General features: G+C 44.5%; 1 protein-coding gene across 3 annotated transcripts; it reads right to left on the bottom strand.

Annotated features, from left to right (window-relative positions):
• Positions 1 to 1,445: 1,445 nt before the first annotated feature.
• Positions 1,446 to 22,346, bottom strand: LHX2 (LIM homeobox 2). Of its 3 annotated transcripts, none has more exons than XM_027470929.3 (5): positions 21,641 to 22,346; positions 18,687 to 18,892; positions 17,897 to 18,279; positions 11,223 to 11,428; positions 1,446 to 4,440 (listed from the first exon to the last, which is right to left on the bottom strand). In XM_027470929.3, exons 1-5 carry the CDS (start codon positions 21,869 to 21,871, stop codon positions 4,153 to 4,155), a joined length of 1,314 nt encoding a protein of 437 aa, XP_027326730.3. In that variant the 5' UTR covers positions 21,872 to 22,346; the 3' UTR covers positions 1,446 to 4,152. The 3 variants fall into 3 exon arrangements, with proteins under 3 accessions (XP_027326730.3, XP_027326731.3, XP_027326732.1); XM_027470930.3 differs by having other exon boundaries at positions 18,687 to 18,889; XM_027470931.3 differs by lacking the exon at positions 21,641 to 22,346 and adding an exon at positions 19,838 to 19,990 and having other exon boundaries at positions 18,687 to 18,889.
• Positions 22,347 to 22,384: the final 38 nt, after the last annotated feature.

Raw genomic sequence — 22,384 nt, 5'->3', positions numbered from 1 at the left:
CTGGTGTGGTTTGCTAGATTTATTTATTTAAACAAAGATGCTGCAGACTTGGGCATAATGATTTCAAGTAATGGAATAAGGAGAGTTCCAGTCAACTCGCTTGCAGGACAAGACAAAAAGGACTCGTAGGTCTGGAAAGTGAGATGTAATATTGCAATCTTGGAAAGCAGAAATGCACAGAGCTGGTAACTGCATAAATTGTATGCAGCAAATAGCAGATGCTTGAGCATTTCACACCCAACCAAACCCTGGCTGCTAAGGTGAATTGGACATGTTGCACATGCATTTCACTCTGTAGCCTTTTCAAATGCAGGTCAAAGTGGTCTGGAAAATGCATAGACTTTCATTTCACAGATCATTATTTTACTACAGATATTAGCACTCTCATAGTGCTAACTACACTTCCAAAGAACTATCTTTTCCATATTAGCTATGGATGAAATAATTGCTACCAGGAATGATTTAAATGGTTAGAGCCTCCCTAATAGGAGGGATAAATTGTAACTCAGCTACTTTCAATGCAAATCTCTCCTTCCAAGGACTATTAAGTCACTGTGAAGACCATAAGCATGTACACTTGGAACTTCTTTTAGTTGGATGGCCTTGCTACCATCATGCCTAAATCTCAACTCCGGTTCATACCTTTTTTTTTTTTGTTGTTTGTTCTTTTTCTTTTGATAAAAGGAGATGGTTACTACAGGTGTCTAAATTTTGATCTCTACCTTCTAAAGGAAAAAAAAAAAAAAAAGGCAGTTATAGGAAAGTGCTCTAAATGTGTCCTTAACAGTTAGTAAGAAATGTAAGAAATGATAATTTGGAAATCAGAATATCCTAGAGGCCCTTTCTCCATCCACAGTGTTTTTTATAAATTCACTTTTGCTTCCAGAGCAAGCATTCAGCTTCTTTGTTAGTATAGATCCTTGGTCTTCTCTCCCCAAACTTAGACAATATGAACTAAGAAATATGTTTTATGAAATGTAAGTATTAACAGTATCAATGGATTTTAAGTTGTGATTATGTACCGCTTACAGTAACACTATCTCTCATAACAAAGTACATGTATGTCTATTCAGTATCCTGAAAATCAAATGTTCTCTCTTTGTTTGACAGGAAAAATCCAGTTTGCTGCCAAGTGACTTGGAAGTTTTTCTAATGCATAATCCCCTTTTATATTCTTTATTGTTTATGAACTCAGAGACAAAATATCTGCATTATCTTAAATAAACTAGGTAAAATGTATTTCAAAAAGTTTCTTGAGTCAAAAAGTAGCAAATCATTGTATGTATTTTCCATATTTGTATAGGTTTCATTATATTCTCATTCTAAGTTACTCTTAAGTCTCTTTCATATTAAAAAATGAACTACACACCTATCATGCAAAATGTAAAGAAGTATGTTCAACTAGTTCAAATTAGATATACAGTAAAAATACACTTCCAAAGAAATATCATTTCCATTTTTGTTCATGTTTTTAACAGAATTTCAGACTAATACATCAAATGTGGAACTGTACAAGTATGTGAAGAAACATTAGGATTGCAGTAGTAAAAAAATGTACAGCATTCAAAACCAACAAGCTCTAAACAACCAAACAATACCACAGGATTGAAACAATCATGGGGACAACATAGGTCATTGGAGCCAGTGAGTGAATCCTAATGTACCTACATAAAGACCCTACATAGAATATTGTCTCTTATTTATATGCAAAATCCCTGATTTGATTAAACCAGACAATTATCTAATTGTCTCTTATAGGTTTCAGATAATATTAACACTAGAGTATTCCCCTTCATAAATTTCAGTTATTTGAAAAGGCAATATTAAGAGTTGTTTTGAAAGGTATTTCCATCCACGTGGATTCAGGTAGTTAAAATACAAGATCACAAATAAGAACCATCCGCTACATTTGCTGTAACACTTCAAGATTCTGATTTTTAAATCTGCTTACAGGTTAATACACAGGGTTTCTAATTATGGGCTGTATCCTTTTAACATTGGACCAACATTGCCTTTTAAATCAAGAAGAGATACAGCAAAGCATGTCAAAAAAATAAAATCTCCAAGGTAGCTGACAATGAGCAAAACATTACATACAGCAGAATCTGTGTCTGAATGTCTGTGAAAGGCAGATACATACTCTTACAGTCCACTAACCAGTACAATTGACTTATTAGACATTTATAATACGAGGAAAAAATGTCTTGGATGTATCTGTAAAGGCTATTAATTAAACCTGAACTCATTTTTTCAAATGTTTCATCATAGTGAATAAACGTAAAGAACTATGCTAGTCTATTGGTTTTGGAGACCAGAGCGTAATCTCTTTCACAGATCTAAGCTAGTTATGATTTTTCATACTATCTTGCTTTTCAGATAACTCACCTGTATTTTTTTAAGCAGAAGTGTGGAAAAAAAGGTTAATAAATGACCTAATTATGTCAGCATTTCTATCCCACAGTCCTCATTCTCTGAGATCTCTCACTGAGCTCAAAAGAAATTTGGCTTGCATGAGAATGGCAAATTTTCAGTTGAGAAAGCTGAATAAATATAGCGCTTTTAAAACCAAAACATTGTTACCAAAAAGTCTGGCCTAATAAATTATCTTCAGTGCTCTGAAAAGGGCAAAGAACGCAAATCTTGGCACATATCTTGCTGTTTATTTGGAAAATCTTTTAGCAATTTTGATCCAATGGGAATGACAGATTAGCTTTAGAGAGCTAGCCACATACAACCTAGAGTTTGACTGAAAAAAACTGATTTTAACAGGTTTGAAAAGGAACAACCATATGCATGTTATGTACCACTCAAAATCTATAAAACTACTGGGCAAACAGCATAGTGTATACTCATTCTTATACATATTTAAACTTTGCTGAGGTATTTCTTTAATTACAGGAAAAGCATCTTTAAAAACAACAGGAAAAGAACTCAAAATATGAATTATATTTTGCACTTTTTTTTTTTTTTCTGGAGAAGGAATTCAGTTATATTGAAAGATCTGTAATAGTTAAAGGAATATCCACTTTTTTAGTATTGATAATATTCTTCCTTGGTTTTCTATTCCCTCAAAGCATTACAAAAAATGTAAGGCTGTGACTCTGTAAGACATAATTTTGCCTCATTTTTGCCCACCAATATTGTAAAATAACCTGAAATACTTCTGTCTTCTTCCTAGGGAAAGTATTACCCAGTGTCCACCTCTGTAGTAAACCATTTCTGGCCACACGGCTGTCGGATACCTAGCTTGTCTCCTCCATGAAATAGGACAAGCTATCTCTTGCACAAAAGCAAGATTGTTTTCGTAAATGCTGGCTGAAGTTGTTTCTTTCACACAACACAATTAAGTATATTTTGCCTGTTTTAACTTTAACATTATCTGATAATTTCTATCTGCAACTAACAGGTTTTTTTTTCTCTATACTGAATATACCTAGACGGTTGTACGGGGTGGACTTCTCACCCATACAGACTTCAGGAACAAGAGGAATTGTATACATCATATTTAGAGTTTATCCTAGGCAGATACCGTGTTTGAAGTGCAATTTTCTAATCCTTTTAAATACAATCAGCCTATCTTGATTGTGAAGCTCATGTTAAATGTAACTGCAGCCATTACCAAGTAGTTTCCATAAGTGGTTTTATTACTGGTTAGATTTTACAAATTCTGGTATTCGAACAGACTTTGACCTTAAAATTCTAAAACAACAAAGCAACCAATGAAAGGCTTAGGACTATTCAAAGTAACAAACTCTTGACATTTTTGCCCTGGTCATAAATATACAGAGAGAAAAAGAGAAGTGGACATGGAATCCAAAGTATGTAGATAAAACAGTATATAAGGCACATGGCAGTCTTTGAAAATACAGAAGCTTTAGCCAACTTAAATTAATTGCTGTTTCCCTTGCTCAGTCCACAAAACTGTACAGTTACACAAATGTTGTGTTGCAATAGATCTTCCAAGTTATTCTTCAGTCCACACTCCGTAATACCAGAACACTACATTTCCTTCTTTTTTTTTTTCTTTTTTTTTTTTTTTTTAGGAGAGATCCTAATTGTGGTTAGTCAGTTGCTCAAAGCCTCTATTAAAATACACTTGGAATTTCAACTAAGAATAATTTCTTTTTTAAAGAAATTATTAAGAAAGAGTCATCAGAAAAGGTTTGTAAGAGTTGTCTGTGAAGGACTTCGAGATTCATGAACCTCAAGACTTCCGGGCACTGACGTCAAGACAGATGTCACAGTAGGCATGGTAGGATTAGTCAAGTCCGTTAAAGTAGTGGGAGTGCTGGATGGACTCATGGAGGCATTGGATATTTCTGATGCAGGACCTGATGGGGTCCCTGCTTGGAGTGTTGAATCTGAAGTCTTATCCACCCCTGTGTTTTCTTGACGTAAGAGGTTCCGTCTGAATTTGGCTCGAGCATTTTGAAACCAAACCTGAAATAGTTTAATATAACAGGGTAGCATTTAAAGAGCTGCAGTGTTTAGAAAAGCAAAAGCAAACTCACAAATTCATCAAAGCTTGAACTGGTGAAGATGTTTTATGGTAACATGTTAAAAAAGTAGCCCCAATCATGAAAAGTGTCCTCTGCATGCCTGTGAAGCATTCCTCTTTCCCTCTCCTGCAATTCTCTGTGTAAACAGTCTGCTTGGGACAGGAGGGGAGTCATTCAGTGCTGGCTGTGTATAAAGATGCCTACAAATTTGGCGGCCCCTGAGAATCCTCGACTGCCCTCACTCCCAGAAGTACTTGTCAGGACGAGATATAAATCAAGCATCTGATGAACACATACTAGCGAGTTTCAGCACCCTGGTATCTCAGGTCCATCTCCCATTGTGTGCAGAAGGCGACACAGCACAGCACCCTGCCTTCCTGCGGGCTCCCTCGGGAACTTTCTCATGTCTTGTCTCAGCAGTGCTCTCACTTTTCAAAAAAGACTGTCCCTCTTTCTTACTCTTCTTTCTCAAATGATTCAGCTCCTATGCCAGTCTCATTTTATATTTTTTCAGTCCTGGAATGATGTTGGAAAAAGAGGCTCAAATGGTATTAAAAGCCCATATTGCATTAAAAAATGTAATTTCAGAAGAAATGATAGCTGCATACCGCAATAATGTTTCCATGATTTCTACCTCTTGCATTATTTATTATCTAACTAGTCACTAACTAATCATAGGACAAAAGCTATGACTACTGCTTTTTCAGTTAAATTTCAGTTTAGGTCCAAGCTAAAAATGTTCTCTACTGTTTACAGGATTTGTTTAAAGATACAATATTTTTCTGACCTATTTGAAAATAGATACAATAAAATTTATTTGTGAAACTTGTATGAACTGTAGGTACAGAATATTACTCTGGTTAAATTTGAAAATGCCATTAATACCCTGTGTTCAACCTGCTATATGGTGATGCCAGCTCATTTTGCTGATACAACTAGCTGAAATTTCACTGTGTTTTCTTATCAGAAGGCCTTCTGACATTGGTACGTTCTTTACAATTGACTCAATCCTGATTCAACTGCTCTCACATTGACCTGTTATAAGGGATAGGACCAAGTCTTTCCATTCCAGGTGCAATGAACTTCATCATCTCTGTATCTGTCAGAGAAAGGAGCCGAGTCAAAGTACCTGCCCAGCCTCAGTCCATCAGATTTCTCCTCTATGGCCCATACAGGGAAAGTGAGTGTGCAGAGCTCACGAGGCTGCTGTGTGGTCACAGCATCCTTTACAGAAATCCTGACCTCTAACTCTGAACCTGCACAGCCCCTGCCGCAGGATCCACTTCAGGCCAGGCTGCCGGCGGAGGAGTGGCACGGAAATGTGATGCAGTCCTGTGAAGTCTCCTCTTTCCCCTCAACTTGCCAGCTGCAGTTAGAATTGATGAAGATGTCTCAAACCATTTTTCCTCTGACCGGCTTTCTTCTCATCTATGGATGGTCCAGCCCCGAGTTCCCCCTATCGAGCACTCCTCCTTTTCCTCTGGAAAGCTTTCTCTCCCAGCCAAGGGTCTGTAAGCACACACACTCTCTCTTACACTCTCTCCTGGGAATGCCACAAGGAAATGATCCTCAGGCACAAATTCTAGCAGTGGCCATGGGAGCTGCATTCATTACTCACATCCCTACAGGTCCTTGTTTCAGTTTATGTTGGTGCTCCCCTATTAAAACATTTTGTTTAAAGGGTATATATTGGTTTCATATACACAAAGAAAACAGAAACCTTCTCCTAAACTAGCACTGCAAAAATATATTAATTATTTTATAACACAGTCCATTATAATGGTAAACCTGTGATGGGATCAAAACTGAAAAAAAACACTATTGTAGTATTTTTGCCTGAAACATTTAAAGGCAGTGTCTTCCCCTCGCATGACTGTTCATCCAGAGCCCTGCAAGAAGGGAGTGGTGGAAGTGTCTGTGCATGCTTCTGAGCAAGGTGAGGAGCCTCGTGTGCCAGGCGTGCAGGTGAAGCAAATTAGTTTGTTCTGGGCATTCGAGCTACAAAGTCTCAAGTGCCAATTAGTACGAATGGTAGAAAACAGCAATTTTAACACTTTTGGGATTAGTTTACCTTTCAGTAAGAGATAATTATATTTGTCCCACAAATGAAGAAATTTGGCTTCAATTTTTTAATATATACCTTCTAGAAATTGTAAAAAGAATCATATATATGAAGTTTAAGTTTAGAGACTGCCACTGTTGACATGTTCTATAGTTCCAGCATAATTAAAACAGACAAAACCTCAAGTTCAGTTGAGATATTGTCAAGGTTAATCAGCTGATGGCTACAGAGCTCTCTGAAGTTGTCCACTAGTAAATATTTGTAATATTACTGAAAAGGCATCTAAATATTTGTTGACTAAAATTCAGAAAATGCCATGTTTTATGGTAGAAATGAATAACAAAATAATTATTGCAATAGTGATATTCTGGTATGCACTGAAGATATGACAGTATTAGGAAAGACTTAACGTTGAAGAGTAATGAAAGAATTAAAACTATTGTTTTCTGAGTTGCAGGAATGCCAACTTGATTTGCTACTGCCCTGCGTCGTCGCGTATAGCTGTGCAAACGAGCGTGCAAGAGCCAGGGCAGCTGTCCCGTGCATAATGGCGGTAGTGCTCTGTGTGCACACTGGCAATTCGGGCCCTGCACCTGTAACAGTATTACATTCAAGTAAAAAAATAATAACCCAAATATACATAACTGAAAGAATTGTTCCAGAAGGACTTATCTCACATCAATTACACAATTAGGAATCTGGTCTTCAGCACTGAGGAATAAAGAAATTCATTGGGAAGTACATAGTGTTTTTCTGTCCAACTGTATCATTATAGGGCTGAGCTGTTTCAAACCAAATGGGGAAAATATGGACCAAAACTCCCACTGAGAAATAAAAGCAGCCATGAGACCCACTGACACTACCACATTCAGGGGAGCCGAGCCGCCTGCCTGGAGCTGGGCAGCTCAGCAGCTAGGCAGAGTCGTTCTGCAGTTAAAATATTATCCTATCTCTTCAGTGATCTGCACAGCTAATTCATCTCTCTCTGTCTCCATTTTCTGACTGTAAAATAGGAATAAAATAACATCTCCATAAGATAGGGAAGTATTGAAAGTAAATATTCTAAATGTTGTAAGGAATTGAGATACCATCATGAATGAGGCCTTGTTATCTAAGATAATTTTATTTTTTGTGTGTAACACCTCCATTGTTGCAACTGTTGTATACTGGTTGTGTGAATAGCTTACACTAGAAACAAATTTTTAAACACAATTTTGCTAATTCACACAGGAGAAACAAAAACGTAAAGGATGTTCCACCACACAGCAAACCATGTTTACTCACTGCAGGCACATTCTGAGTATTCTGTTTTGATTATTAAACATACAGTTGAAAGAGAACTATAGGATATTTTATGAACGAAGGTTTGGTAAATAGTCTTCAGTATGCTATCCTAAAGCAAATCTTTGCCAAAGGGTAGTGCAGGATTCTCACACATGACTGAGAAAATTTTTGTGCTTGTTGACTGCTGGAAACCGAATTAGCAAAGTCCAAATGCATGCAGGAAAACTTTTGTAGGATTTTCATATCAACATTACTAGGGAGTGATTCAAGAAAGGAAAAGCAGTGTACAAGACACCCACTGAAAAACAATGGTTCATGTTCCTAAACTGCTTTTGCCATGGATAATCGTTTTCCACACTCTTGGTTAGAGAAGAGGTACATAGCAATAGCTAGCAAACCGTATATTCTTAGGGCTATCTCTACTTCCACCTTCACTTTCTAAACTCACAAAAAAAGAAAGATCGATTCCCAAAAGCGTAACATTTACACCAATTAGTTAGCTCACAATTAGCTGGTCACTTTAATTATGAATGATAGCTTACAATAATGGACTTGTCCTCCCCAGCTGCAGTACAAGGTGTATATCAAATTGAACATATAAAGCTAAATGGAAATGGAAAAATATAAAGATAGGGAGTAAAAATATAAATAGGCTTACTGTAACTCTAATGTCGTTACTTAAGGAAAATATTCTACATTACAAAGCCACTGAAGGAAATGTAATTTTTGAAGCAGTATGTTACATTTCCCTGTCATTCCACTTCTGGACATGGGTAGCTGATGACTAGTTGTATATACAGCCAAAACAGAAGTCAGGGCTTCCAAGTCCAGTATCACAGATCATTATGAAGATGGCCAAACTCTCTGCTCATCTACAAGCCACTCTCATGACATGTTATATGGGACTGCCTTTATAGCAGTGGCACTATAGCCATTTCCTAAAACACTAGGAACTCCTCTGCATGTTTAGAAAGCCCACTCGTTTCAGAATAAAGGATTTTGTCTTTCTCTTCATCTGCTACCTTATATTTTCTATTCCACTGTATTCTGTTCACGATAAATAAAGAATCATTATCTTTCGTCAGCTGAACTGAGACCTGAACACACAAAAATACAAGCGCTTACAGACATGCCTAGTAACAAGATAGGGAAAGCAGAAAATTTCTTACTGCTGGAATGTGTGCATATACATCTGGGAGTCCATACGCCTTCAGCATGTGAGACAGCCTAATACTAACGATGCTTGTTTAGATCAATAGTGTCAGTGAATTACTTCATGTTCAATAAATGACACAGATGGAATGCCAACCTTTCTGGCGCAAAAGAATTAACAAGTGACACTATCTCAGTAACCAACATCATGAAGAGTTTTCCCCAGCAAGAAGCAACCTTGAAACTTGCATGGGTGAACTTCAGAGTTCGAAAAATTCCCTCTGCAGTTTCAGAAGCACACATTATTTTCTCTCACAGGTTAGAAATAAACCAACTGGGCACAAAGGTTCTACAATCCAAAAAGCAAGTTTGTTTCTTAAAGCCCAAATTAATTTTCAGTGGAGTAGAGAATGCTCGTAACAGACAGAAAAACTCAAGCAATACTATGCAAAGTATCACTCCGAGTCATTTTCTTGAAGTGCCTCCAACAGCACCATCCTCTGTGTGCAATCCTCAACACCAACTATTACCTTGCGCCACTCTTCAGCTAAAGGAGCCCAGAGATAAAGAAGTAAACTTTAACTGTGGAAGTAAAAGAAGTGAAACACCAATTACCAAAACCATGAAAAAAGTTTTGTAGAATTGTAAAGGATTGCCACAAAAAAGAGGAAGCACTGTGCACCTTAAAACTAGAGGATGCAGTGTACTTAACGTGGAAACAGAAGTGATCAAGAAACTGAAAGAGAGGCTGAAGAGAGACATGGAATCCAGCTTTAGGGAGAAGAAATACATTATAAGAGGAAGGAACAGAGAAAAAGACTTGGAAAAAAATTGGAAGGACAAGCTCATTGGATGAAAAGAGAACAGATATGGAAGTCAAAGTTGGTGCAGGCTGAGGAAAAAAAAAACAAAAACAGAAGGAAGATGAAGAGAGAGATGTCTTCTACGCACCAATCTAATTTCTTCATGCACTATGTGAAATTTCTCAGATAATTCAGGTGTGAGTGCACTGGTAACAGAGTAGATATCACTAAAGTGTGTAAACTCTGATGAGAAAATGAGGAAGTGCTGAAATAATGATAGTTAAATGCAGAAAATCCTTTCTTCCACACTCACAGATAAAAGGGAGATGCTATGAGAGGCACTGTGTCAAGCGCTAGGATGTGCACCAGTTATAGCGGAGGAATCTGTGCCACTGCAAATCAGCTTCACAAAAACAAACAAAATCCAGCTATGATGGACGTGGCCAAGAGAAGGAATTACATACAGCTTTTCATTAGCAGTTTTACTAGGAAGCCTACAAACCTTTATTCCTTCTTCAGTTATGTGTAAACACTACAAGATCCACAATTCTCCAGTGAATTCATTTTTTTCCAATGTTTTTGTTTACTGCCCTCCACTTGCCTATGAATTTATGAGAGCTGTCCACAGTGCCTTCCCAGGCGCCTGAGCCCTAGCTTTCTCGATGAAGCCCACAAACCAGTTTTTTATACTATTAAAGATCCATTTAAAGATTTCAGTAATAGATTTTGGAATGTCATGCCTCCTATATGCCCACATTTATCTCTAGTTATAGTTACTGAATAAGTGCCCATTAAAATTCACTTCCTGAATCCGAACTATAAATTAGAATGGAGCTAAGCCGACTAATATTCTTACCTTTCCTTGCCATAATAATTCAAATGGAGTGTATATCCTTGAAGCAAGAAAAATCAAACTTTCAGAGAAAAGGTACTTTCAAAATGCAGTCGCCTTTCATTCTAAGTTACTTTACTATGACTAAAAAAATAATCTTTGAAAAATTAAATTTATGTCCACTTACATTGCAAAAGAAAAGACATCCTCCCTGTCCTGATAAAATAATAAATTACTGCTGATTACTCACGAAGAAAACCATTCCTTGCAATTTCTAAATTAAGAACTCTCTATTTACATTAACTAATTTTTTTTTCTTGTAGCAGATCAGAAGCTAAAACATGCACCAGAATTGACTAACTTCAGGAAAACAAATAGCACCCCATGCCTTCACAACTGTCATTAAAAATTAAAACCCAAGTGATCTGCTTTTGGGAAGCTGAAATGAAATAACTTTTCTCATACTTTCTAGAATGTAACTGATGTCTCACAGAAGGTATGAATGATTATGAAAAGCTTGAAGATTAGTAAGATCCACAGCATTTCAAATACAAATTTGATGTTTTGGTACAAAAGACTGTTCTTCTTACCTGAAGAACTCTTTTGGTCAGGCCGGTTTTCTGAGCTAGCTGTTTCAAGTCCTTGGCATCAGGATTGTGGTTAATAGCAAAGTATGACTTCATTGTCCGCAACTGGTGGTGTTTGAATGATGTCCTCATGCGCTTTGTTTTCTGATTGCTGGGGTATTGCTGGTCTCTATCCAGGTGGTCACCATCGTTTTCATTGCAGCTTAAAGCTTAAGGCAACAAGAGGAAAAGGCGTGTAAACCTATTGCTCTGTGACCAACATTGTTTGCAGTTCATCTGAGAGCAGCAATTAAAATAACATACCATGGCACGTATTGTACTGGTACAAATCCTACTTGCCTTCCCCTCCATTTCTGCATCTTCTATTTTTCCCTTACAATAACCAGTCTGCGAGGACCCTCACCTGCCTCTTTATGGCTTTTAAAATGTCAGGTCTGTTTCCTTTTTTCTTTCCTCCATCTCCGCACAGCCTTTCCTCTACTTTCTGCTTGTAGGACAGTAGCTGTCCTCAACTCTGTAAAGTGTTTTAACGTACTTTGTATCACTATAAATTGTGTTGTAATGTACAAAGAAAGCTGTACAATAGAGCCCACTTAAATCTCAATGGAACAGACCAGTTAAAATTATAATTATTTCCTCCATCAAACTAAACCCTGTAGAGTACAAGAGAGACCATTAAATGAAACACTATAAAAGAAATAAAGTTTGTGGGTACCAGACAGCAAATTATGACTATAATTTGACTAGCTCAAGAAATAAAGCTGTTAATACAATATATCAGCAGCACACCAAATGAAAAAAAAATACACTTATTTTTTATTATTTATATTTACATTTCATTTTTAAGCATTTGAAAATACTACTTTGAATGACTGATTCTGTTATATTCTTTTGAAATTACTGAATGAGACTGACTGACACATTTGCATAAATCAACTGCAAAGCCTGCAAAGGAAGCCTGTGACCAAGGAAAATTGTAATAATTATCAAATTATATTAAATGCTGAATGCCAAACAAAATAGTCTCATAGACCAAAAGTAGTTTTTAATTTACATGTGCACAAAGTAAACCATAGAAAAACTCTTAAAATAACATTAAGGACCAAGCTTAAATTCACTAAAAATAATATCATGGATATAACTGAAAATTAGCTCTAATAAGCTGCCATTAATTTATTTTTTCTGCTCCAGTATCTGAAACTCCTTTTTAATTTCCTGTAAGATGTTGATTAAAAGTAATGAAAAATCACTGCTATCTCTGTTCTACATTGCATGCAAAAACAAAACAAAACAAAATAAAAGACAAATGTATTTTAAAATGTGAGTTATTGGTGAATTTCATAAGCACATAAACAGATTTGTTTTCAGTTTTCCATTACCACTGATTCATTTCAACTGAGTACATCTCATGGACATGTATCTCTTTGTAATCATACTTTAAATTCATACTGTCTAGGAGAGTTTTTCAGCCCTGTTGAATACATTCAATTTCTGAAAGGCATGCATTAAAACCACTATTTAAAAAATAAAATAAAACAAAATGCACGTACTCATGTGGAAATATGCATACAGATACACTAAAAAGCAGTTTTGCAGCATGTGCAGTGCCTGCTTTGCAAATTTCAGCTTTTCAAAAACTTTAAAAGATGTGGCACAACATAGAGCAAGGCCTGCAAAACTTCAGCTGTGAGACCAAAAGCAGGCTTGTTTAATAGATCGGTAAAAAGTGTCTGAAGCCTCAAACATCTTGGTGAGTTTCTGTACCCCTACAATTCAGAAAACAGCCAGTATAAATGTGCTGGACATATAAATGTGTGCGCATGTATGTGCATGTGTATACATTTCTATAAATCCTTTGCAGACCTAACTTCCTTGTGCCAAATTCCAGTAATAAGAAGCATTTCTGCTTGTTGTCGTGATGTATGGAAAGACTGGAAGCACCTCAATTTAAAAGGTGTAAGACACACAAAAGGAGACAGTAAAAATGCAGCATTAATGGAGCTGGACAGAATGTAGCAAAGTCTTTTTTCTGGTTTAAGAACTGAGATCTAGTTGCCAAACTGGGGTGACCCCACAAGCTCCAGTCTCCTCCAGAGCTACAGTTCTCCCTCTAAATAATACTGGGAAGAATAACTGAAACTGTATTTCTTACAGCAAAAGGTATTAGGGAAATGTAAAACAACACAGTACTTGGTCTTAAAACATACAGAATTGTAGACATTAGAAATGGAAAAGACCTCTGTGTGTTGTCTTAAATGCTCTCAAACCCTCCCAGAAATAACAGGGCAAAGAGTTAGGAGGAAGTGCATCAAAATAGCCGTCAGAAGGGCTGAGACCTGTTCGTGTTAACATGCAGCAAAACAAACCCTAGGGCCACAAGTAGCTGGATTTTAACCTGTTCTACAGAGAATGAGATACAATCAGGATCCAAGGAAATAAAACTGATTCTAAATCCTCCCAGAAGGGAAGGAGGGGATCTGCTTTTCATCAACTAGACAATGAACAATTTGCTCTTTCAGTTTCTTATAATTTTACCCCCAATTTTCTAAGTAAAAATAATATTGAGATGACAGTGAGTATGTACTATTCGAGACCAGCAAACCGTTGTCCTTTTCTGGGAAGAAAGTTACAAAACAGACTTTGAAAGTGCATGAGGGTGTCTGCTCTTCCCTGTCTTGCCCAAGTGCTTTGAGCACCCACAGCATCCCCCAGCCTGACCTAACCCTCCTCGTTAGCACCGCTTCCCCTCTCCTGTTTGTTTCTGGTACTTGGCACCATCTCCAGAATTTGGTTGTACCAATCTGGTATTACGTGCATCTCCTGCCCAGCCTGAGGTGTCCATGGGCACTGCAGGCACAGAGACAGAAGCGTGGAGACCTTCGGAGTGAAGGAGTTTCTGCAAGGGCCACCCTGGTGTAAGACTGGCACCGTACGTGCCCCTCGCTTGGTGCTCTGGTTTCCAGGCACTTCCCCCTGGTCCTTCGTGGTGTCCCTGCACATCTCCTAGAGGAATTGCTCAACCACCCAGACTAAGGATTTCCATGCAGTTGCAGCATCTAGGACTCCTGCTGGGAGTTCAGAAATACAACTGGTAACATTCCAGTCAGAGGAGCCTTAAATTAACTAACGCTTCATTCCTATGTTGTGATAAAGCAAATTCTGAAGTGGTGCCAAGTATCTTTCCTGACCCTAGGCCATCTCTGAGGCCCTGCTGCCTTTCCCCCGGTCCCCACACCCAGGCCATCGCCCTGCCGTCCATCCGCTGCTCTCACCAGAGGTGACCCCTCGCAGCCCCCCCGGCACCACGACACAAGCGTCCCTTCGGCCTCGAGAGGAAGCCCACAGAGAGCATCGCCAGGAGCTGCCTCTCCCTCCCTCACATTTAAACACTGTGCTTCGGTGCCGGTGACCAAAATATCTTCTGCAGAATAACGTGTAAAACCGTCTCTAAAAACAGCACCGCGAGCACGAAGCGGGATGCGCCGTTATCCTTGTGCAAAGCCTGCAGGCAGGAGGGAGCCGGGGGCACTGCCCCGCGCCCGGCCCGCGGATCCCCCACGTCGGGGCCGCGGCACCGGAGGGGCTGGGGGCGAGGAGTTTCCTCGGGGGGGGGAACTTTTGTTCTTAGCGGCTCGCGTTTGACACGTTACATTACCCCAAAAGAAAGCAAACTAATCCCGGCCCGGGAAGCACGCTGAGACACGAGGCGCGTTCGGCGCCCTCCGCCCGCAGCGCCCCTGGGTGCGGGGCCGGCCCCGCTCCCACCCGCGGCCGCCTGCAGGGGGCCGGGGGGGCCCGGCCGGGAGCCCGGAGCCGCAGGGGGGGCTCGGCACCGGGACCGAGCTGCGGCCGGGGGCAGGAGGGGGCGCGGCGGACACTCGGACCCCGCTCCCAACCGGGATTGGGGGGGGACCTCACGGCCCGCCACCCCCGCTGCTCCCGGGGCGCTGCTGGGGACGGGGTCAGCCCGTCCGTCCGTCCGTCCATCCATCCGTCTGTCCGCACAAAGGGGCCGCAGCGGGGCTCTGCGGGGTCCCCTCCTCGGAGCCGGCGCAGCCCTGCCCCGGCCGGGAGCTGGGGGCTGCGGCTCGGAGCGGGGCCGGGAGCGGTGCCCCCCCCCGGGAGCTTCCCGTCCCGGGGGGAGAGGGAGAAGGGAGCTCGCCGGAGCTTCCCCGGGTTTCTCAGGAGAAAACTCCTGGCAAAGCTGCTCGTGGGGCCAGCCCCCACCCGGCCCCGCTGCCGGACGCGGGGCGGCGGGGCCGGGACCGGGAGCAGGAGCGGGACCGGGAGCAGGAGCGGGACCGGAGCAGCGCCCCGCAGCGGCCCGGCCCCACAGAGCCGGAGCCCGGCCGGGCCCCGCCGCCCGTGCGGGAGGGAGCGCCCTATAACGCCCCTATAGCGCCCCTATAACGCCTCCGCCGCCTGCCCGGCCCCGGGCGTGGGGAGCTCCCGCTGCCCCGAGCCTGCTCAGCACTTCTGGCGTTTGCAAGGAGATTTTCCTGTCTTCTTATCAAAGGCAGACTGGATAGATAGGAATAAAGTACAGCGGGCTGTGGGAGGTTTGGGGTCTAATCCACAAAGGGAATATTCAGAATTCTTTACAGGTGCTTCTGTGTTCAGCAAGCTTTCAGCCATTGATTTAGTGACCTAAAAAAAAAACAACATCAAAATCCAGTCCAACAAGTGAAAGAAGAAATTACGATCACAGGAACACACTTTAAGAAAAAACAAAGAGAGAGAGGGAAAAAAATCTTTTTGAAGTTTCGGCATCCTTCTAAGCTATTTTCCACTTGTCAGGCTCTATCCACATCCAAAACCCATCATCCCTGTGCAAACGGAGTCTCGTTTAGGCAGAAAAAAGAGCCAGTCCAATTCATGTCGCAGATGAGTGTTTGCTGCTATTTACAAAATAATTCCTGTCCCTGCTCTGGCCGCATCTCCGGGTCCCCCTTTTCCCACCACCTCTGGTGAAGATTTATTTACACGAAGCTTGCTACACAAAGTGCCAGCCCCGAGTACCCTCAGAGGACAACATCGTGCATTTCTCGGGAGGAAACGAAAAGTTCCATTAAAAACAGAGAGAAACTATCACACTTCTAAACGGCTTCCTTTTAGAAGATAGAAATTAGAAAGCTTTGCAAGAATTTGCTGGTTTGGGAGATTTAAAATCAACAGACAACCCGGTCTGATTTCCAGGATCAATTACACTTATTACCATATAAATTAATCGATTATCGGTTTAGCAAATATTAAGCAGACAAATAGTTTAAGCGAAGAAGCCAAAAGCTCCTCGCGGAAGATCTCTGCAGCATCATTTACAGGGTCTAGCCCCAAATTCCAAGAGCAAACTCGGAGGGCAATTATTTTGGAAACGAATTCTTCAAAAAGCGGCTAAGGACGGCGTGGTTAGGAAGTCGGGGAGCACCAAGACTTTCTGGGGCTGTGCTCCCACCCGGGACAGATGCCGCTGCCTCGCTTTACAGGTCCTTTGAATGGGAACATCTGCCCCGCACGGGGAGGCGGCGGAAGGCCGCCTGGATGGCAGCCCCCCGGGGAGGAAGCGTTTTTAAGCGGGGGAGCCGCTGCCGCCTGCGTGTGCGGGAGCTCGCAGGGACAACGCTAGGCGCACCTTTCAGCAGCCTTCACCCCTGGGACGGCCCCGGGTTTTTGCGCCGTTCCCAAATCGCTGCTGAAGGCAGCGGTGGGTGGCAGCCCCGTCCCGAGGTGCGCTTGCCTTCTCCTCGCCGTTTTCAGCGCCACCCGCTCGCTTCGGGCGCCGCCGTCCCTGCCCCAGGCGGCGGCAGCAGCCTCGCCCTGCGGCCTCCCCGCGCCCCCCGGAGCCTCTCAAGCCCCCCGGCCCGGGCGGGGAGCGGCCCCGGCTCCCACCCCGACAGCGCCGCGGCCGGCCCCGGGCAGCCCGAGGGGGCAGCCCGACAGCGGGGGCACGGCCCCGGGCGGCCCCCCCCGGGCGGCGTTCCCCAGGGACAGCGGGCCCCGCACGGGGCGGCCTTCGGGGCCCCGGGAAGGCAGGAGACCGCCCCGGTTCCTTTCCCTGCAAAGTTCCGGAGCCGCCGTGGGGAGGCCGGACGAGGAAACTCCTCGGGGAGCGGGCAGCTGAGGGCAGAGCCCGGGGCACGGCTCCCCCCGGCAGGGCCGGTGCCAGCGAGGGGCAGCGAGCGGCGGCGCTCAGCCCAGCCGGTCCCGTCCCAGCAGCGCAGCCCCAGCCCCAGCCGCAGCCACCTGCCCCCCGCTGCCCCCCGGGGACGGCCGCTTTTCGGCCCCCTGCCCCCCGAGCCGGAGGTGCGGGAGCTGGAGAGAAGGGCAGAACGCTTCGCCCATCAGCAGCCTCGGAGGGTGTAGCTACTAAAGAAAATTCACAGCTCTCTGAAGTGCTAACTTCCAATCTCTGGTTTCCAGATTTTATTTCAGGCTCCACTCCCCCCTCTCCCCCTCCTTAACCAGATGACCTCGCTTCAAAACATTTTATTTCCAGCTGAAGTGAAAAATGCTAACATATTAGCTTCTGTAATTGCAGTTTGACAGCACTTGATCTCAATAATTATGCTGCAGCTAAACTATTATTAACGGTTTAAGCTAAAATAAACGGAAATCCCCCTTTGGAAGTGAACAAAAACAAACCGTTGGAATTGTTCCTGGGGGAAGATGGGGTCTCTTACCTGCGTTGTACGCTGCCAGGTCTGCCCCAGGCCCCGGGCTCTTCCTTTTCCTGGGTCTCCCCTTCTGGACAGTCCCCACGCCGTTGTAATAAGGCAGTCCCAAAGTACTGGCAGAGCCCGCTCCCAGTGCTGGGCCCTTCCCAGCGGCTACATCCGAGTGATTGAAATGCACCTGGTACTCCCCCTGGATGAGAGTCTCGAAATGGAGGCGGCAGTACACCAGATTGTCCTTCATGCCAAAGTGGTCGCCGGTGGTCAGCATCTTGTTGCAGGTGGTGCAAGTGAAGCAGTTTAAGTGATATACCAAATCCCTGGCCCTCATGACCATTTCGGAGGCAGAAATCCCCAGGTGACACCTCGCGCATCTCTGCACCGAAAACCTCCTGCAAAACACAAGGGCCCGAGGAGACGGTGAGGGGCGCTGGGCAGCCCGCGGAGGGGGGCTGCGGGCCGGGACACGACGCCGGGCCGCTGCCGGGAGGGCGGCAGGACCTGGGGTCTCGGCCCCGCTCCCCCCGCGGCCGCCGGACCCCGGGCTGCGGCAGGGAGCCGCAGGGAGCCCCAGGGAGCCGCGCCGACCCCCGACCCCCGCCCCATCCGCAGCCCCCCGGCGGGACCCGCGTGGGGCCGGGCGGCCGCTCCAGGGGCCGGGCTGCTCCGCGCCGCCCGCCGAGGGGCCTCGGGCTCCCACAGCAGCCCGGGGGATGCGCCCGGCCCCGGCCGGGAGGCTCCGGGAGCCCGCGGTCCCCCCTCATCCCCCCCCGGCTCTCCGGGCGGCTTTGGGCTGTACCTGTAGTAATCCTCCTTGCAGTAAATGCTGCCGTCCTTGCTGAAGCAGGTGAGCTCGGACTCCAGGTTGAGCTTGCACTCGCAGCACTTGAGGCAGCGCATGTGCCACTGCTTGTCCACGGCCAGCAGGTAGTAGCGGTCCGAGATCTTCCCCCCGCAGCCGGCGCACAGGGCAGCGCGGTCACTGCTGATGGACGGCATGCTCTGCTGGGAGAACAACCGCGGGCCGTTAGGGAGAGCCAGCGGCTGCTGCACGGCTCAGCCCCCCCGGCCAGCCCGGCTCCTGCCCGGCTCCTGCCCTGCCCGGCCCCGCTCCGCGGCCGGGGGGCTCCGAGGCGGCCGGCCCCGGGGAGGGTGGGGGACGAGGGGGGGACGGGCCGAAAGCGGCCGGGGCTGGGGGTTGGGGGGCCGGCTGAGAGCCAGGCTTTCTCGCTCCGTTTTTTTTCCTTTTGTGAATTTGCCAGTCCCAGATCAAGAAAAGATGCTCCTCGCTAAACAGGCGCAATCGTCAGAGCGGGGAAAATCGCGGACAGTTAATTCTAAAATTTCCCGTTACGGATACACGGAGAGTGCCTGCATAGTTAATGCCCCGTGAGTGCGGGTCTGGGTGTGTATTTTCCTAGCTATAAAATTCCGAGTGAATTACGATCAAACCCCCCAGCAGCCGCACAGGCGCAGCTCTCTGCGAGCCGCTCCCCAACAAACCGCGTCCCAGCCTGCCCCGACCCAGAGCACCGCAGGGATCGGGAAACAACTGCCGAGGAGACGAGCACCACTGGGTCTGAGGCACAGAACGCTTTGTCAGAAAAACGAAATAGTGGGGAAAAAAAAGAGAGGAAAAACAACAGAGTGCTTTAGATTATGCTGGGATAAACTTGGAAGCAATAAAACTAAATGTAACCCCTATATAATTTAATAGTTTAGTGTCAAATCACAATCCAATCGAAACCCCCTGCAAAAAAACAAATACATACATTTTCTGTCAACTCCTACCAAAAAAAAAATAATAAAGAAAATAAAAAGAAAATAAAGAGAAAAAGACTATCGGAAACCGTTTAAGCGCGCTCGTGTATTTTACTCAACACCCTCAACCTAAACCCAAGCCCAAAGTCAGGACAAGAGGTTCGGAGTGGAGCAGTGTTTGTGGCAGACCTGGCACTGCGCTGCTGTCCACTTCGTCCCAAACTTGTCAGCATGGCACTGCTCGAAGCCAGCCCGCACGTTGGTGCTGGGGCCGGAGCTGCCGTCCTGCAGACGTGCCGGAGCCGCAGAGCTCCCACTCGGGGCGGGGGAAGCCGCGTGTTTACTTTTACCTCCTCTAGAGCCTTAAGTCCTTGCGCAAAGCAAGGAGAGGGAAGACAGCTAACGGGAAGAACTGAAAGAAAATGAAGCTGTGTTTCCAGCACATGCTGACGGATTACTTTCATCCAGCACTTGCAGAGATCACCAACCCCCAGCACTACGAGCACTACTGTTTGCACGACAGCATTTCCACTACCAGCAGTACGTACAAATAAAATTATGGCACTAGAGCGGTATGGGAGCCACACAAGTCCACTGGTAGCTTAGGTCTTTAAGGCATTAACTGAACTCTGATTAGGGATCGTTTTATAACCAAAGTAGTTCTTTATAAATCCACTTTAAACAAAACACGATTTTTTTCTGCTTTACCAGTAACAAAAATATTCTGATATCCAGAAATGGCATTTAAGGATCTAGTATCCTATCTCACTGCTCATTCTATACACGTGTGCATGCAAATAATTTCTATGTAGATATATAAAGGTATCATGACACAGAATTACTCCAGGAAAGATAACTTGATGTTGTTTAATTTTACACAGAAATATTAACTTTTCCAAAGAAAACCCAAACTGCTTTGATTAGAAATCACATTCAGCCCTTCTAGCTGAAAGGTTTATTTTCAGCCAGTATTTCAGGATTAAATAATCTCACTGTCACTTTTAAGTAAATTTCTCCATAGCATTTAGAGAAGTAACACCTATTGTTGAAGTTTTAAAAACCAAGCACAGATATCTTTCTTGCACATGCCCATATCAGCTTAAAAGACAGCATTACCAAAATATGGGATCATTTCTCCCCAGAATTATCGTTTCTTAACCAAAAAAAAACAAACCAAACCAAAACAAAAACAGTACACAGAAAATGTTGATTCAGTTAATACACTTCAGAAATCTCTTCCACTTCGCTGGCTTAACTCTGCTTTGAAAGATTCATCTTTTTATTATCTAAATGTATTAAAATACAAGTACTGCGCGTTAGCAGACATAAGATAAAAGCAGTAAAGTTATAAAAATTTGCATCCGTCTGTCTCCCTGAAACACATCCTCTAAATCCGTTTGCCGTGTTTGCAAATCCAGTGTTCACGTATCTTTCTATTACGAAAAAAATCATAATTTAAAGATGCTCGAGTTTTAGTTTTCCTTTTATTTTATTTTATTTTTTTTTTACTTAGTGCTATAACAACTACCTCAGCGTGGACATCCCACCTGAAAAACAACACCGAATCGGATTCTTTGTTGTTTGTGTTTCCATTCCGCAGAGAAAAATCTCGCTGTGCCAGAGCGTTATCTGTATAAAAGCATACTTTGCCTCTCCCTAAAAACTTTAGAAGGCCGGCCGGGCTGGGGGAAGGGAAGGCGTTCTTGGACGCTACCAAAAGGCTGGTCTAGCTTTCTGTTTTCTCGCAAGAGCAGCACCGCTCCTTCCACCCAAGCGTTACTATTACTATGCATATTATTAATAATTAACAGTTTCATGCCTTTCCCCGTGGTTTTACTCGACCTTTTGCGGGTGTCTTTATGCTTAATTTTCTTCCGATTTAGTATTTTGCATACGTTTCCCCCCGACCTGCTATTTTAAAGGAAAAGCTGTGTTTTTGAGGGGTTCGTTACGTTTAGGGGGTTGAATGACTCCCACTCCTTCGCCTCCTACCGTTTCGGTCTCTCCCCTGTCTATAGCCGAGCTGATGGCCGGTGCTTCGCTTTTGGTTCTGCGATCCATCTCGTCGATGACCCCGTGCATCTCCGAGCCGGACAGGCTGTGGAAAAGCATCGCTGAGGAAGCGGAGGAGGAGGCCCCGAGTTGCTGCTGCTGCTGCTGACAGTTGTCGGGGTCCCTGCAGGAGCCCAGAACTTGCATTAAGCGGAGCCCTCCCCCATGCATCTAGCACGGCCGCCCCGTCTCTCCTCGGGCTCGGGGCTCTGCCCCCGGCGGAGCTCTCCGGAGCGCGGCGCAGGCTCGGGTCCGGGGTCCCGCGGGGTCGGGGAGCAGCAGAGGCGGGCGGAGGGGACGAGGGAGCGGGGACCGGCGGCGCTGGGAGCTCCGGGCTCGGCTCTAGGCTGCTGCGCGGCCCCGGCGCATCCCTCTGGGAGGCTTCTTCAGTGCGGGGCTCATCGCCCCAGGTGCGGTCCCAGGCTTTACGCTCCGGCCCAGCCGGCGGAAGGCTGGGCAGGCTTACGGTGGGGAGGGATTAATAAATAATAGGAATGCATTTAAAAAAAAAAATAAAATTAAACCATCTTCGGCGAGAAACGATAAAAAAATAAGAAGGACGAGCCCCTACATCGCCGTGTGCGGGGTGTGCAGGAGGCGGGCGGGGAGGGGAGGCTGCAGCGGGCGGAGGGCAGGCTGGCGCTGCGGGGCCGGGCCGGGTGCCCCCCGCACGCACTCACGGTC

The sequence above is a fragment of the Anas platyrhynchos genome, chromosome 18 (genome assembly GCF_047663525.1).
Source record: "Anas platyrhynchos isolate ZD024472 breed Pekin duck chromosome 18, IASCAAS_PekinDuck_T2T, whole genome shotgun sequence".
NCBI lineage: Eukaryota > Metazoa > Chordata > Aves > Anseriformes > Anatidae > Anas > Anas platyrhynchos.
The sequence above is the reverse complement of the archived record's forward strand: the minus strand, read 5'-3'. Positions and strand labels throughout refer to the sequence as shown.